We start from the raw sequence: 18,014 nt of genomic DNA on the forward strand, positions 1-18,014 counted from the left end.
CACCCTAAGGCACAGGTGGGCTTAACACAAGCTCATGCCCACTCCCTGGTAATTAGTGGCACCTGGTTGCCTCATTTCACTATAACAATTTTTCTTTACTTTCAAGCATAGGAATTGCTGCAGCTACACTGACCGTATGAAGTCATTCCATCCACTGAACTCTTTCCATTCCCAGAGGAGATGGCAGGGATGCCGTCCTGAAGAAGAGCAGCAAGATCTCTGTAACCTTCATGAAGTAGTGCATTATAAAAGGATCTGTATGAATTATTGTCTTTTGTAAGAATAATGTTTATTAGCATAGCTGCTCGCTCCTTCTGTGTATTCTAGAAAAAACATTAAAAGAGATGTTATACAAAACTAAAACCTTAAAAATCATGTAGTCTGTTACTCTGTCAACTGAAGACTGCTTATAGTTACAGAAATAGCCTTCACGTAAACATTGTGAAGTACAATAAAAATGGTGTGCTGGGCATACACTTAAGAATTTGCTGAATACAGGAATGATGTAGACAGAAATTACTGTCTTTAAACAGAATATGTGAGTAGACTAGGAAGATAAATAACACATAGAGATGATACCTGTTGTTTTACTCTCTCTTCCTCCTGTAATGTTAGTACTTCATCAGAAATCATTCGATCCATAATGTAAGAGGTCTTGATGTCTCTTTCCAGTGCTTGACGATTCATAAGTAAATAATTTCTACTCTTGACATCCATATTTCTTCAGTGTGAAAGAAGAGAGGAGAAGTCAAGTAAGAATGAGAACATAATTTATGTCCAAGGATAAAAGTTCTAACATAGCTGCATTGGTGGAAAATACAGTGAATCTTAGGAAAACTCATGCTACAAAATGCAGAACGCAAAAAAAAAAATAGTTGTTTTTTTTATGTTCTGTCTTGGTATAGACACTTTCATACTACTGTTAAATTAATGTAATTATACTGCTTATGATTCACTAGTCTAGCTTGGCTGGACAGTACAGCTGCATCAAGAAATCACTGCGGAAACCTAATATTCCTTTTCAACAAGGTAAAAAAAAAAAGGCATATAAGTAGTTAAGCTGTAATAGTTCACAGGGTACTGTGAATATGAACAGTATTTTTTAATTATTACTTAGATGTCATTTACTATTACATTTAATAAAAACATCCGAGTTTTATTAGTTAACCTGACTACAGTATTTCTCTGCTTGCTCTACTTAGAGGCATACAAAGTAGGTTTAAAAAGAATTTAAATCTTTAACAATTATTTAGACTCATAATTACACACAAAACTTATGTGCTCACTACATGAACAGAACCATTCATTAAAAAAGTAGAAATGTACTGCTAGTTCTGAAAAAACAAACAAACAAAAAACAAGTCCTTTTCCACATTTCTATGAATTTGTTTGTGAACACCTGCCAATTAAACAGTCACAGGCTGTGAGAGCTGCTCGTATACTAGGGATGTGCTAATTGTCTCTACTAAAAGGTCTTCTCCACACCTACTACATCCCTCAACTTTTTAAAGTCATTGGATCCTGTGTTTGGGACAACAGGATGAGAAAGTTCACTGGTCATGACTGACAGCACCGGGCAGAACTACAATAGAAACTGAACTCCCTGTTTACCAAATCCCATGAGATAAACTCTGTGTTCTCTTCAAGTTCAGGACTCCATGCAAACACATTCAATTTTAACACATGATGGAAGATGGAGCATTAAATACAGATAACTGCTGTGGTATACCCTCCTTTTCAGCACCTAACCATTTCATAGAATCACAGTGTGGTATCAGTTGGAAGGAACCTTAAAGGTCATCTGGTTCCAACCCTCCTTCCATGGGCAGGGACACCTCACACTGGAGCAGGTTGCTCCAAGCCCCATCCAACCCGGCCTTGAACACTGCCGGGGAGGGGGCAGCCACAACTTCCCTGGGCAACCTGTGCCAGTGTCTCACCGCCCTCACACTGAAGAATTTCTTCCTAACATCCAACCTAAGTCTACCCTCTTCCAGTTTAAAATCGTTAGCCCTTATCCTATCACTATATACCTTTGTAAAAAGTCCCTCCCCAGCTTTCCTGTAGGCCCCCTCCAGGTACTGGAAAGCCACTATGGGGTCTCTATGAAGCCCTCTGTTTTCCAGGCTGAACAACCCCAAGCCTCCCAACCTGTCTTCACAGGAAAGGTACTCTAGTCCCCTGATCATCTTCCTGATGCTCCTCTGGACTCACTCCAACGGCTCCAAAGAATTGCCAGGAGACAAGAAAAGGCGACAACTGCTCTCTGCCATCTAAATATTTTCCAGTACCGAACAGCTGCCCGAGAATATCAAATAATCAAAATTATCTCCCTGAACTCCATCCTGCACAACGACCAAAGGCTCCGTCGTCAATTGCAAGTTCCTCCACGGAGCAGCTCCACGTCTGCCTGCACAAGTGTTCACCTTTGCCTTTGCTCCCTCCTTCCGGAGCCGGGGAGATGCAGAGCAGCTGCCGTTGGATAAAACCGCGATGAAGTAAGTGCCTCTTCCGCAGTACTGACAGAATTTCCTATTTTCAATGAAAATCGTGTGCCTGGAAAAGTCTTCCTCCCTACCTTTACCTCACCGCACGGCTTAGGAAGGGGACATGAAAGCTCACCAGTCCAAATACGTCCAGGTTTGAAAAAAAAAATAATAAAACCTATCCACACGTGAAGCAAATACAAGAAGAAAGCACCTCGCAAACACAAGCTATAAACACACCAAACAAAGGGTTACCTCACTCCCAGGCACGCCTCAGCCGAGGGGAAAACAACACAGAAAGCGGAGCACTCAGATCAGCCGCCCGCCGCCACCCTCCACCCCGACGCTCTTCCCCCTAGGACTCTGCCGGGACACCTCCGCCACTTCGCCCCGAGGCAAAAAGTGGAAGCCGCCACTGAAGTCACAACCTCATGGGCGCCGTGAGGAAACCACACGGGTACGGCCTTGCCCCAATCCCCGCCTCGGTCGCTCACCGGGCGGTCAGCGCGGAGCCGTCAAGAGCCGCCGGCAACAACTTTTCGCCTCACCCTGAGAGAACCCGCTCCCGGCCGGCGGCGAAGCAGAGCAGCGCGGAGAGCTTCCTCCTTCCGGGCCCCGGGGGTGAGAGCAAGCGGGGCCCGACCGGCCCAGCCCACCCAGCCCGACGGCGGCCCAGTCCCCGCCCGCTCGCCAGCACTCCGCTCAGCGCGGAACAAAGCGCGCCGCTCCCGCGCCGGCGCGAGGCCGCGGAGCCTCGGCTGTGCTTGCCGCGCCCGCCCGACTGACGTGACGTGGCGCGGCAGGGGCTGAGGCAGGGGCTTGTCAACGGCCGCCAACGGCTGCCAACGGCTGTGAAGGGAGAGGCGCTGGCCCGGGCTCGGGGTGGGGCTTCTGGGTGTGTAAACGTGGTAGCGGCGGGGCAGGACGGTTCTCCCCACTCACACTCCGTCTTGGTACTGAGGCTGGAGGAGAGGCTTTGAGGGTACGGCGAGTGCTCCGGCGGAGGAGCGTGGCGGGGGTCGGAGCGGATGCTGGGCTGCCCAGGCAGGGAGGGAGGGAAAGGCGGCCCGATGTGGTGGGAGTCGGTGGCACGGCGAGCGAGAGGGCCGTGGGAGGTTGTCGGGGCTCGGTGGTGTCCCCAGGCCTGCTCCGAGGGCGGGTGGGGGGCTTCGGGGCTGAGGGAGTTTGCTGGGAGCCCCGAGGGTGGCGGGGATGTGGAAGTACCTTGGGGGTGAGCGGGAGGAGGGCAGTCGGTCACTGTAGGTGCGATGGGCAGGGCTGGGGCAGAGGCTGAGGGGAGAGGGGGCGAGGAAGGGTCTTAGGTCCTCTCTGTGGAGAGCTGCGGCTCGTTCCTCTGTACCGCATGGGGATGCTCTCTGTAGATGTCCTTGTTAACAGCTGAATCGATGCTCCTGTGTTAAAAACTGCTTCCCTAACTACCACTCAGATCTCTTTCATTTTTAACTTGATAATACGTGCTCTCAATCTCAAAGGTGTTTTGAAAGTTATAACATGGCATTTTTGCTATTTTGAGAGGAGAGCAAGAGTGGTTTTTTTCCTAAATAAATAAAACTCTGAGCATGCTTCTTAGTACTGTGACTCAAAAACGGTTCAAAGCTTCATACTCTTGTGACAGATTTAAGTTTTAAACAGTGCCTTTTACACATGTATGCGACTATGTATCTCTATTTAAATATTTATATTTTGATACGTGACTAAGCTGCATGACTACAGAGTGATTCAGAAAGAAGAACTACATTTTTGTCTCAAACTGCTGAACCAGATCCACCAAAGATCTAGTCTAGTTTGAGCAGCATGGCAGAAGATTATTAGGCTTAAAAATTCCACTCTAAATTTCCATTTGGTTGGTTGAATATGAGCTTTTGTACTCTGAGACTGGGGGTTCACATTGCTGGAATCTATTTGGACCCTAATTTTAGCAAAGAGGAAATTATAGCTTTTTTATTATCTAGATGCATTATTTTTTAAATCTTCTTTATTTTTCTATTAACTGATATCTGTGCATGACATTAAGTAATTAAAACCAAACTGTTTCTAAATTAAATCTTGATTTGTAATCCCAGTTTTAAAAAGGAAATTTATTTGTCCCTTTAATATGGAGTTGGCAAGATTATTTTTTTTTAATCTACAAGTAAAACAGTATACTGAAATTGCAGATGAAATCGGGACAGTAATCAACTATAAAAGAAAAATCATGCTTTCAGTCCTTGTGATTTTAAATATATCTTCAAAATATATATGTGATTTTAAATATATTTTCAATGTACAATAGATGAAATATTTCTGTAAAGAAATTAAATGAAGTTTGAAAAGGCAGTCTTTGGGAAAGTATGAAAACAGTGCTCTATAGTAATGAGTACAAATTCAGCAAGACTTATGAAAGTATTGTGACACTTCACAAAAGTTTGCATAACTAGAAAACATGATAAACACTGAAGGAAACATTTTTGGGAATAAATTTATGTAGCTAAAGGGCAAAAGGTTGTATTTGGGGATGCCTAGAATTAACTGTTCCTTTTTGGTTTTAACTCTCTTGGTTTGTTTCCTAGCTCTCTTGTTTCTGCTCTTTAAAACAACAAAATGTCTGAATTTAAGCAGAGGAAAAAAGGTAGCTCTTCACCCAAGACCAGAGAAGGTTCACAGAATGTTGAGAAGCACAGCAATTGTGGGAAGCAGGAAAGTCCCAGGAACAGCAGCAATTTGAGCTCTTTCAGGATGGAGTCATGGACTGTCTTGAGTATAATGTCCCTTGCTCTTTGCCTGGTGCTGACCTGGTAGGTAACCTTGAAAGTGGATTTTCATACCTTCTTTTGTATTCTATATTGTCTGAGTAATATGAGTGGGTTAAAGTGACTATAGAAAGCTAGAAGGGTCAAGAAAAGAATAGCAGTCTTCAAAAGTGTTGGAATTATTGTTATATAGAGAGGGATTATAGAAGCCCAATCTACTCTATTGTGTTTAAAGTTTAAAAAGTGCCTTGCTCATGAATTGTAAATACCTGCTTTGGAGACTACATCTAACTGTGAAGAGGAACATAATCTGACAATAAGTACAACAGAGCTGATTTGGCAGGTAATAAATAAATCAACAGAAGAAGTGGAGTTTTCTCTAAATAATTTCCTCAGCATTGTGCTAAATTGTTCTTCAGGTGGAATCATCAAGTGAAGGTCAAATAGGTTTATAAAGGATGTTTTAGAATATCTTAGTAGCATCAGTACCTTAGTTCCACTGAAAACTGAGCTTCTTGCAGCAATATTACATTGCAATGAAGTAGTCCCAGGTTATTACACTCTAGGTGTCAAATAGAAAATTAAGGTAAAATTTGTCCATATTTTAATATCACCCAGATTATCTAAATCTTTGAGAAAGAGAACACAGTAGAATAAAATTATTAGTGATGCTCTATTTACTATTTTATGTATATCTGTTTGTAGTGTAACAAGGCAACCAGGTGCCCCTAATTACCAGGTAGTGGGCATGAGCTTGTGTTAAGCCCACCTGTGCCTGATTAGGGCAGGCCCCCACTGCGCATGAGCAGGACCAGGGGGCCAATGAAAGGCCTTTTCTCCCTGGCAATTAGGGGCACCTGGTTGCCTTGTTACACTACATCTGTTTATTCCTGGTTTGCATTTATCTATGAGTAGCTAGAATTTTAGCTTTTATTGTCTGACTTTATTTGTGCAGACTGTCATAGATCTTTTGAAACTTCTAGTTGCTCTGCAATAAATGTCAGTTTACGAAAGCATCAGTATTTTAAATAAACTCTATTGTTCTTGATAAAAGTGTTCTTACTACTGAAAGGATACCCTGCATGGTCTACAATAAACCTTGGTTTGGGATTAATAAACATCCTACAAAATTCAGGGTTTTTTTGCTTGGTTTTCTCATTTCCATTTTGCCACTGGGCAAAATACTTACAGTTCAGAAAGCTCCCAAGTTCACAGTAAATTAATCTAGTATGTATAAAAAGTACAGGATTGAGATCTCTACTTTCTGTTAGTTTTGTGTTCTATTCCCATTGTTTGAATAATATTTTATTGATAAAATGTATTGCCTTACTTGTGAAATGAGATATTACAAGCATGTAGTGCCCTCCCTATGTCAGTAGTCTCATCTGACATTTTTTCCTGCTTGAGCGGCATACTGCATAAAAACGAAGCACATTTATGGATGTTTCCTTTTTTTTACAACCTCTTTTGGAAGATAACTCCCTTATGAAGACAGATCAGCTTCATTAAATCCTAATTTTTTTTTTTTTTTGCTTGTATACTCATTTAGCAAATTCTGTAAGCACAGACCCCTGACAGGTTGCTGTCAGTCAGGTCTTGGAACACTTAGTATATGCTAACTGTATATGCTAACTATTTACTTATGTTTACTATTTATCTATTTATTTGCAATTTGCAGGTTCCTATTTCAGCAGTCAGGTCAAATTGCTAATATGGAAAAAAAGTACAGTTTCTTACAGCAAGAAGCTAAAAAATTCCTGGATGTGGAAAACAAATTTAACCTCATTTCTGAGAAGGTAATCATTAGCATCTTAGTCAGATAATCTCTGGTAGGCATTTACCATTATTTTACTTTGTTGTCATTTACTTAACTGACTGTTTTAGAATAAATATTGATTGTGGTTTACTTGCCTGGGAATAGGCCTTTGGAGAATATTTCATGTGACTAAATGAGTCAATCCATACAATTATTTGAGTATGTGCATATAATGCTTTTACCTCAATATTATTCTTAAACTAGTTCTAAAAACTTAAATTTATGCACATGCTTCAATCTACAAGAACTGTTCTATGTATAATTCTACTATACACTGATTTGAAGAAAACTTAGAGGCATATTTATATAGTAGACCTGTTCTAAGAATGTGAAAGACATAATGAAGTGATAATAATGGGGTTTTTTGTTGCTCCTTTATTTTTTTCTGTGACATTACCAAGTAGAAAACTGGGGCTGGCTACCTCTTTATTTATAGGTAACGATGAGAATGTAGCACAGCTTATGCCAGTGATGCTGTTTTAGCACTCGTTATGATGTAATTTATACATGATGTCATTTGGATATTTATATACTACACTTCAGACTGCAACATGTTACATATGATTTAGGCAATGTGATTTATTTTACCAAAAAAAACAGAGCCACCATGGAAAATAAGGGATTGACAATAATGAAAATGTCACATTTTTAATGAAATTTAACAACAGTTGAATTCGACAGTCTTTCTGTGGCTTATTCATATAGGAGCTTTGTAACAAGTGAAGTGGCTTCCAAGGGACTTTATTCTCTGTTAAATAAATGCAAATGGTTTTCTATTCTTAATTTCATTAAGTAGACATGGACATTGTTTTGTGTTATAAATGCAGCTTGAGTCTTCTGAAAGTGCCCTACAAGAAGCTGTCTCATCCCTCTCTATGATGACTGAGTTTGAGCGGGAAATAGCTTCTCTTCATAACTTCATAAATGATGTTCAGAACAGTCAACAGTTTTTCTCTGTAAAGATGCAGAGCATTAATGAGAAGGTTCAAAATGTCACAGATTCCTGGAGAAGAAGCTTGGATGAAATGAACACAAACATTAGTGGCTTAAAATCTGAAGTGAAATTTATACATACAGAAATTACTTCCCAAATTAATGAAGTTGACCAAAGAATTAAATCCCTTTCAGAAAGAGTGAAAGATTTGGAAGACAGTACAGGCAGAAATATTAAAACACTAAAAAGGCAAGAAGATGATGAATTCTCCAGAATTGAACAAAAGTTGGACATACATGCAAAGACAGTTGAAAAGCTGGACGAAGAACAGCATAATCTGCTAGCCAAGGACACAGACCTGAATCAGAAACTTGCAAACTATGAACCTAAAATTGAGGAGTGCAAGACCCATTTGCCAAAAATTGAAAATGCTATACACTCTATTCTTAGATTATCAAGTGAATTGTTAAGTATGGAGAAAAAGATAGAGGACTTGACAACACAGCTGTATACTGTGGAAAAGGATATGCTGAAAACTGTTTCTGATACCATGGCGATGCAAAATGTTCTTGAAGGCGTACAGTACAATGACAGCATACTGGAAGTGCAAAATGAAGTAGTGCATGACCTAAAAGTATCTTCAAAAGCAAAAGAAATAACTTCAGAAAGCTATAATTTAGAAAATGACCAGAATGGGGATAAGTGAATTTGAACTTTGGGTTTTAATTGATGAAAGAGCACTTTAATTTATTATAAACAATGTGACCCTAACACCTTAGGGATAGTTGAAATATTGTCATTAAATCAAATAGGCATTGGATCAGAATAGAAGGCAAACTTGTAATGAAGAGGCAAAAGAACAAGAATACTGTGTTAAAAGAGGAAAGGAATATTTTCTCAAATTAAGGATTATTTTGTTTATTTATTAAAAGTTGTTTTTTAATTAAAAATTAATTTGAAGCCTTTAGATATAAGAAAAAAAGCCAAAGCCAGATACATCAGATTCCAATGTATATTTAGTTTTCACTACTCTTTTGTTTGTATTGTTACTTTTATATTATATTCCTTGGCCCTGTAACACAATGACCGTTAAAGTTCATCCCTTTAGGCAGATAGATGTTGTACCTCACTTTTAACAGAGTGTATACTGCAATGTTTTGTGCTTATGCTACAGACTTATCAGAGTTGTTACTGGGATCTACACATTTTATTACATGCAGGGAAGCACTAAGCTTAGATGCAACAGCATTATAGAAAACACTGTTAAAGTACCCCTTACTGTGAACCTTCTCTGTTGCTGGTATTTGTAAGCAGGGGATTACATAATAGCCGGTGTTGTCTTTGATTTCTTTGACCCTGTGCTGATAGCCTCCTTAGACCTCATTTACAGCCTTTTCCAACTTCCTAAAATCACTGGCTTAGTTTGGTTCCACCATTGAGGCCTCTGGACTACACACAGACTGAAGTTCCCATTAACAGATACTCCTGTTAGATTCATTTTCCATCATTTAATTTGGCAAGTTTGGTGTGATCCAGTCACTTGATTAGTTTGATGGTGGGAGAGGGGATGTGTGGTTTTGTTTGTTCTGGTGCTGTTAAAAACAAGTTTTAACCTTCTGCAGACTGTTCTGTTAGGCATTACACGACATGTCTGGTATTGCATTGGATTTCAAAGAGTCAAATGTCCTCGACATTGTTTCCTAAAGTTTGGTGAACCAAGAACTGCAAAAGCAATTAGTGAAAGCCATTGAGTTATGTACCTGGGGGCAGGGAGTATCTCGTTTATTCACAGGTCTGATAGATCTAGTTATACAGGTTGTAGCACTGCCTACCAGGCCTGATAGCTGTTTGTTGAAATATGGATCTCATAAATTTGTGTTACCAACTTATGTCTTGGTAATTTCCTATTTCTGGACTCGGGAAAGGAGATTGCTTAGTAGATAGTATGGACCCATAACATGGATGCCTTAATCAATCTTAAGGTAAATTATTTAGGTTTTATTGATTTGCCTAGAACTCTGCTGAAATCTTCACAAAACAGTTTAATGCTTTCTATTCAAGAGACTATTAAACCAATATTTCTCTGTTACAAAGTCTTTCAATTTCTAATATTTTTTGCTTATATATAGATTTGTGTCTGTTTATAGTCATATTCAGTGAAAATTATATTGTAGTTGCCTGCCCTGTCCTGGTGCATAATCTAATTAAAAATAAATTGTTTTTCTAGAAGACAGTGTGGAGTAAATACTTCAGTGTTAAGTGGTCCATTAAGAAATATTGTTCCATATGGAAATGTTTTTAAAATACTGTTCCCAAGTGTGTTTCTACTTCACATATGTTTGGGGAAGGATGGCTAAATTACCAGTGGCACATTCCCCTGTTGAAAGGGGATTGAACAGGAAATCCTTATCCTTAGAAGGTATTGCCTAGGAAACCAGCACAACTCTCCACAACATAAATTTTGTTTTGTTTTAAGCAAACATATCCGTGCTAGTGCAAAATGACCAGCTCTATCAAAAATACTTGTTTCTTTGCTGCTTCTTTTCTTGATGCTAGTGCTAAAAGGATTAGTGTGAAACTAAACATGGTCTCTTAGAATGTGTTTCAGCTTGTCCCTTAGGTTTTTTATTGTCTCAAAGTTCTGCTTTATTTGGGATTGGGCAGGATAGTATCACTCGTCTTTTCCTGTCTTCCTCTCCAAATTCAACACTTTGTCCAAAATACGTATTATGGTTACCAAAGTAAAACCACATCAGTTAATTGTGTTCCTTGATTGTTGGATAAGATAATTTTCAAGTAGGCATCTTTATAAAATGTTTCTGAATATCTTTCTGGATATTCACAGGTTATAAGCTTCTGAATATCTCTCTGGATATTCACAGGTTCTGGATATTCACACAGGTTATAAGCTTTGTACAACTACATCAGAAGAAGACTGCATTTGATGACTTGTGTTTTCAGATGTCATGCTGGAAAATCTTTTAACACCTTCCTTGTAATTTCTGTTATAATAGAAAAAGTAGCCACATTTGAATTTCCTATGTATAATGAAAGGAAACAAATTTTTTTGTTGTTGTGTTGCGGAAGAAATTTATTTTCTAAATGTAGGGGTTGCACTCAGTTTCAGTATCAGAATAGCAAGATACTTCATTAGAGTGTAACTTTGATTTTGATGCGAGTTGTTTAGCAGGAAATCTTGTCAAATGTTTTTATTTGTATCCCTCCAGTGTGAAAAGACTTGGAACTCGGTGAAACACCTGGAAGACCTTCAAGTATTTTCTCACATCAAACATCTGCAGGAAGATACTTACACAATGAAAACATGGTCTAGCAGCATAATTAAAAAACAAGAAGAACTGCAGAAGAATTTAACAACCCTTTTTCATGCAGTTTCAAGTGTTGAACAGAGTGCAGCTTCTGTAGCAAAAAACGTAACGCTGACAATTGTGACAGTAAAAACTGACATAAGGCGCATCTCAGGCCTCGTCTCGGAGATGGCTGCACTAACAGATTCTTTGCAAACACTAGAAGATAAAGTAGAAAAAGGTGAACAGAAGATAATAAAAACCATAGGTGACCTACTTACCAGCAGCATCGACCGGAGTGCAGAACTGCAAAGCCTGGCATCCAGTAACACAATAAAAATGGAGCAAATAAAGACAGCGTTATCGGAGTTAAGGAGTGATTTTAATAAGCATTCAGATAGACTTTTGAATCTCGAAAGTGACAGAGCAAAAGTTCTGAAGACAGTTACATTTGCAAATGATTTAAAACCCAAGATGTACAAACTTAAAAAGGATTTTGCCATCTTGGAGCCATTAATAAATGATCTAACACTGAGAGTAGGAAGATTAGTGGAGGATATATTAGGACGGGAGAAGGAAATTACATTACTGAATGAGAAACTGGCCAATCTAACAAGAGTTCAAACTGAGATCAAAGGCATGAAAGATGAAATAACCAAGATTTCAGACATGAACTGATCACTGTGAAATATGACTGTATAAAGAATAATAGTGTTTGGGGAGTGTGAACTCCGTGTGTAGTACTGAGAAGACAATATTTAAAGGCTTCATTTAGAAGCACTCTGAAACTTAGATATTTGTCCTCTTTCTTTGAAAAGGGCAGAGAAAAAAGTCATACTGATTTAAAGGGATAAGCTATAGTCTAAGTAAAAACTCTTGTGCATGTATTTATCTTTCCAAAGGATTGTGGATGCCATCTTTGATAAATTGTTTGGTTTGGACAATAAAACAGTGCAAAGCATAAAATGTTGTTCTTACCTTTAAGACTTTGCTTTCATGAAGAAAGTAGGACCCAAGACCAACATCTTCAGCTTACATTCTCTGCTTCAAGAGAATAAAACTGTGGTTTCTGGATAGACTGGAACAAGAATTAGTACAACTGTAGTAGCTAGTTAATAGTTAATATTTGTGTCAATAGTTTCACTCTATGATTTCTGTAAATTATATATCTTTTTTTTTTTTTAATAATGAGTATTTAAAGAGCTAAATGAAGTAAAGCAGTAAGTAAATGTCCAGAAATATTGCTGACTTTGCCTTGCAAAAAGATTGTCACACATTTAGATGGAATAAGTGGTACAAGATTCTCTGTGAGGCTTTATAATTGTAAACTATAATTAATGTGCATCACTGTTAAGTCTTTTGCAAGTAGAATTCTAGTGCTGGACAAAGCTTTCAAAGACCTACTAACCCTACTGATGGCTTTCTCCCAGTGTCACTGTATCTGTTCAGGAATCCTAAGAGTGTTATCCATTAATTGTTAGCCTGTAACATATACAGTGAGCAGAAGAATTAGCAAAGAGAAGCTACTTTGGTCCCAAAAGGTTAGAGAGCCCACATAAGCCACTGGCACTATTTCAGTGACAAGCATGAACTTAAGAGATCTGAGACATCGGGGAGTGCTACTGGGAGTACGCTGAAGGAATGATGGTGGAAATGGGTTTAGCAAAGCAAAAGGAGGAAAGTACATTAAATACAAATGAAAATTATTACAGAAACCAATTAAGACTGATACAGTAATTATGAAAATCCCTCTCAATTAAATGATACCAAGAAGTATAAGCATTCAGTAAGGTCTATATAACTTTTTGTTTAGTGAGCATACCTGACCGTCTTGCAGCTACTGGGCTATCAATTGTAAGGCAGATACCAGCACTCCCCTCCCTCGCTACTCTTACCCTCATTCATTATCTGGTTTTGGTTTGTTTCATGTTGCTGGCCTTCCATACCTTGCTTGCTTCATTGCCCTCAGTCAACGTTAAATAGTTTATTTCATACTCCCAAGTTTTCCTCTTGGGAGGAAGAAAAGAGCAACTGATGTAATCTACCTGGACTTGTACATGTAAAACACTACCTTCCATGACATCCTTGTCTGGAAGGATGTGGATTTGACGGATGGATCACTTGGTGGATAAGGAATTAGCTGAGTGGTTGTATTCAGAGTTCCTGTCAACATCTCTTATGTCCAAATGGAGAACAGTGACAAGGAGTGTTCCTCAGGTGTTGATACTGGGACCAGTCCTGTGTAACATCTTTGTCAGCAACAGAGAAACTGAATGCACCTGAGCAAGTTTGCTGATAACACCAAGCTGTGTGGTGTCTTATCACACGCTGGAGGGAAGGGATGTTATCCAGAGGGACCTCAGCAGGTTTGAGAAGTGGGCCCATGCCAACCTCATGAAGTTCAGCAAGGCCAAGGGCATGGTCATGCACATTGGTCAGGGCAATCCCAAGCACAATTACAGGTTGGGCAGAAAAGTATTGAGAAGAACTTGGGGGTGTTGGTTGCTGATAAGCTCAATGTGAGCTGGTAATGTGTGCTTGCAGTTTAGAAAGTCAGCTGTGTCCTGGGCTGTGTCAAAAGACTTATGGCCAGCAGGTCAAGGGGGGTAATTCTCTCCCTCTGCTCTGGAGAGACTCTATCTGAAGTACCATATCCAGTTCTGGAGCCCCCAACACAGGAAGGACATGGAGCTGTTGGAGCAAGTCCAGAGAAGGGCCATGAAGATGATCAGAGCACATCTTCTGGAAGGCAGGCTGAGAGAACTGGGGTTGCTCAGCCTAGAGATGGCTCTGGGGAGACCTCATAGCAGCAATCCAGTACCTTCAGGGGGCCTGTAGGAAAGCTGGGGAGGGACTTCTTACATGTTGCAGTAGGACAAGGGGGGACAGTTTTAAAATGAATGAGGGTAAATTTACGTTAGATGTTAGGAAGAAATTCTTTACTGTGAAGGTGGTGAGACGCTGGCACAGGTTGCCCAGAGAAGTTGTGGCAGCCTCCTCACTGTAAATGTTCAAAGCCAGGCTGCGTTGGGCTTTGAGCAAGTGCACAAGGATAAACCTGTAAAGAAACAAATCTTCCTAAAAGCACCCACAGATACTGCTTACCAATAAGTGCCTCTTTGCTCTTTCACACAATTCTCAAGCCCCCTAAAATAACCACATGGCATTTGAAGGAGTCACAGAAATTAAAGAATGTACAGAATTATGAGCCATGCTAATGTGGGTTGTGTATCATACCTGAAAATACATTTATACATGTACATGCATACACCATAAGAATTTGGGCCTTACAAAATAAATAAATGTATCTCATTCATATATCAAAGCCTTGATTTTACTGAATCCAAAAATCCTGAGGGCAGGTTGTGTGAAGCTCATGTTAGTCCTGCCAAGGAAAGCACAAAAGACACGACTCCCAAGAGAACATTAATACAACAGCATGAGAAATCTTTCCACTGCATCTTTCGGTATGGCCCATATGATGCAATTAACAGAAGTGGATTAATTGCATTATGTACTATGGTAATTTTTTTTTTCAGCTTAATTAATCATTTGTGGTCAGTAGCCAGTGAAAGTCTTGAGAGGCAGAACTGGAGAACCACTAGACCACCATCTACACAAGTGAAGTGGAAAATACACTCAGTTAATCAGGAGACCTGACACAGCAAAGAGGTCTTTCTGAACGAAAAAAGTACACTCCCTTTGGAACACTGGCCAGATAATGAACCTGGGTTAAAAACTAGCTGATTTGACTTTTAACCTCCAAATGAAAAACTTCCCAACCTCAGAACATATCCATCAGTGCAAAGCTGACCACGCAGTCCTGTTTGTGGTCTCCATGGTAAGCTTGCAAAAAAATTGTTACAGAACTATTAATTTCACTTTATCTTTAGATATATGCAGACCACTCACCTTTCCTTCCAGGAAGTACAAGTCCAAAGTATTATGATCCTTTCAAAAACTCTGCTGCTACAATCTAGAGAAGATTTAAGTCCCACAGGTAAAGGAAAGGAAAAAAAAAAAACCAACCTCAAATTCAATTTAGCACACCCATTGTGTTGTCCTCAGAAGACAAGCGATGAGTAATTATCCCATAACCTTCACCAGTATTACAAATCTTTGCCCTTCAAGCCCAGAGTTCCACTGTAGTAAAAAGCTAAGTTTTAGAGTATCTAATTACAGTGGCACAAGGACAGAGGCAAAGCTCTTCTAGAGTGGAAAAGATGAGGCAGACAGTGAGGTATTTTTCATAAATTTAAAGCAGACTACTAAACTCATCTCCTTCGTTTAATAGTCAGCAGTGGGAAAAGCCTCAGCTCAGCATAACTACAGCCCCTTAGTTCATTTCCAGGATCCCTCAACAATTTAACCAAGTGATTGAGAGATTCAGGCAACAATGAAAATTACAGCTATGCTACTTAAAATGTAGGTGCTTAAGGAACATGGAATAGTGGTGGACTTGGCAGGGTTAGGTTTACAATTGGACTTGATGATCTTCAGGGTCTTTCTAGCTGTAATTATTCTATTCTCTACTGTCCTGTGAAGCCCAGATACAGTGATCCTCAGGACACCTTTGCTTTTAACTTAGTATGCAGGTATGAACAGGACAATAATATTCTTGTTGGCAACTCACAAGGAAAAAATAAACTAAACAGTAACATCCTTAAGTCATCAGTACTGAAAAATTGTTGGAGCAAAGTAAACCGAACACACTGAAATCTACTTTTAGACACCAGAACATTAGTTCAGCCAAGAAGTTTCTGCTAGTAAAATCCTTCTCCCACATCACCGAGTTATAAAAATCAGTTTGTAAATGAGACCATGTAGCTACTAAGCTCAGCTATCCAAGGTACACATATTTGCTATAAAAAAGCAGGATGTTTATTGTTTTCATTGTGAACTACATAATTTCTATGTAGAAATGTAAATGAGTTACAATTGTTTGTGTTTTTACAGCCCATTTTAAAATGATATGCAACAAGCACTTCAGCAAGTATAAGCACATTTGATCTGTTACAACCTCATACAATACAGGAGTGAATGTAGTTGTTCTTCCAAATCTATATAGACAGTATACTTTAAACCAGAAAGCTAATCTCAGCTCCACTAATAGCAAGAAAATATTATTATTTTTTCTTCCTTCATAAAACAATATACACAAGCAGCAGATACATAATCCCTATTTTTAAAATAGGGTTTTTGGGTTTAGTGACCAGTTAATGGAGTGCTCCTTTTTGATACTGAACTTTCCTTGCAATGAAAACAAAAGCACCACTGCTCTCCTGCCCCATCTTACTTTCAGAAAATGTACATTATGCTGTAAAGAAGTTATCAGGAACAAAGCTGACCTGTTTAATAATAATACTACAGTTTTAACCACTGAAGCTCATTTAACATTTCAGTGGATGACCCTTGAAACAACAGCACTTTCTGTGTTCAACCCCTTCATCTCAAGCATCCAAACAAGCCTAAGCTGAATGTCAACAAAGGCAGTAGCTGAAAGGCAATTCTCTCCCCCCTCTCAGGTTTTCCATTGAAACACAACACTGCAAGGAGCATCAAGTATATTTTTGCTTTCTCAGTTACAGAAGGGGAACAACTAGCTGCCCCTTGTAGGCTTATCTCAGATTTACCTTGATAAAATTATCTGAACATCTATAGTTTCAAGTCTACCCTTGAACAATGAGAAAACAGACTTAAAATTCCCTAATTACTGTGCGTATTTAAAAGTTGCACAAGTGACTCAGTTCTAGAGAAAAATTAATGCAATTTGGCTCCCTGTATACAATAAGAAAGAGCCTTTTGAATTTTAGCTTGTTATTGTCAAGTTACCCAATCACACTACCTCAACACTAGGCATGAGCTGTTTGTCTCGCTCTCCTGCCAGCCTTAAAATTTAACAAAATTTCTTCACTTTCCCAGGATTAGAAGGAATTTGAGATGTTTTCCAGCAGTCTACCAACAGACCTTAAAACATACCTTTGAATAACCTATAAATTCAGTATAGAGAAGTGACACTTCCTTCTAGCAAGCTCAACAACATACAAAAGTTAACTTCAGAAGCTCATTTAACATCAATAGTCTTGATACAAGATCAAGTCATTGCTAATGCTTTTAAAAGCTTCCTTGGAGAAGAGCATTTAATCAGTTGAATAATTTCAAAGCTTGCCACTCACTATGGAGCAACACAATGTATGTACTTGCACCATGAAATACATTTAAATTAACACCAACGGAATGGTACAAATATTTTATTTAGACTTACGGTATTTGACTTTTGATGTATAATGCAGGTAAGATACTGCCTACTCCAAGAATGCATTTACTCTCACGGTCACAAGGAAGTAAAGCAGGTTTAGATCTTACTCATTTTGGAAATCAGCCATTTGAAACAAGGCTGAGCTTGCTTGTTTAGCATAACCACCCAAAACTTTTGAAGCCGAGAGGGTTTTCTTCCATGGGGTGAGAAGTTCAACACTATGTAAAATGGCAGCAGGAACATCAGACAAGATGCAGTGGACAGTGTATTTATGCTACTCCAGTGGTGCCCTTCTGGCTCTGAAGGATGCAAGGGAACAGTAAAACACGTGTGATTGCCAAGCTCAGTTCTGTACCATCAGCTTAAACACTTAAAGGCAGCATATAGTTTTGCACAAAAGACACTTAAGCTCCCGCTCTGCTGTGAGTAAAATAGTACTGGATTTGGTGAAACCTTTATGCACC

General features: G+C 39.3%; 2 protein-coding genes and 1 long non-coding RNA gene across 4 annotated transcripts in view; 2 read left to right on the top strand and 1 right to left on the bottom strand.

The window, feature by feature from the left end:
• APAF1 (apoptotic peptidase activating factor 1) overlaps positions 1–3,154 on the bottom strand; it is a 37,761-nt gene extending 34,607 nt beyond the window's left edge. Inside the window, exons 1-3 of the mRNA XM_030465620.1 lie at positions 3,035–3,154; positions 580–721; positions 134–323 (exon numbers count right to left, since the gene is read on the bottom strand). Coding sequence (XP_030321480.1) covers positions 134–323; positions 580–717 — 328 coding nt within the window. The 5' untranslated portion in view covers positions 718–721; positions 3,035–3,154. The remainder of the gene's footprint in view (positions 1–133; positions 324–579; positions 722–3,034) is intronic.
• Positions 55–17,919, top strand: LOC115599725. Its single transcript, XR_003988596.1, has 3 exons — positions 55–65; positions 13,598–13,601; positions 17,834–17,919. It is a non-coding gene; the product is annotated as an uncharacterized LOC115599725 (long non-coding RNA).
• On the top strand, positions 2,813–11,315 carry IKBIP (IKBKB interacting protein). 2 transcript variants are annotated; one of them, XM_030465586.1, is made up of 5 exons: positions 3,158–3,381; positions 5,057–5,281; positions 6,915–7,032; positions 7,880–8,688; positions 11,214–11,315. In XM_030465586.1, the coding sequence occupies exons 2-5, from the start codon at positions 5,088–5,090 to the stop codon at positions 11,236–11,238; spliced, it is 1,146 nt and encodes a 381-aa protein (XP_030321446.1). In that variant the 5' UTR covers positions 3,158–3,381; positions 5,057–5,087; the 3' UTR covers positions 11,239–11,315. The 2 variants fall into 2 exon arrangements, with proteins under 2 accessions (XP_030321451.1, XP_030321446.1); XM_030465591.1 differs by lacking the exons at positions 3,158–3,381; positions 11,214–11,315 and adding an exon at positions 2,813–3,107 and having other exon boundaries at positions 7,880–8,692.
• Positions 17,920–18,014: the final 95 nt, after the last annotated feature.

Source organism: Calypte anna, chromosome 1 (assembly GCF_003957555.1).
Source record: "Calypte anna isolate BGI_N300 chromosome 1, bCalAnn1_v1.p, whole genome shotgun sequence".
In the NCBI taxonomy this organism is placed as follows: domain Eukaryota; kingdom Metazoa; phylum Chordata; class Aves; order Apodiformes; family Trochilidae; genus Calypte; species Calypte anna.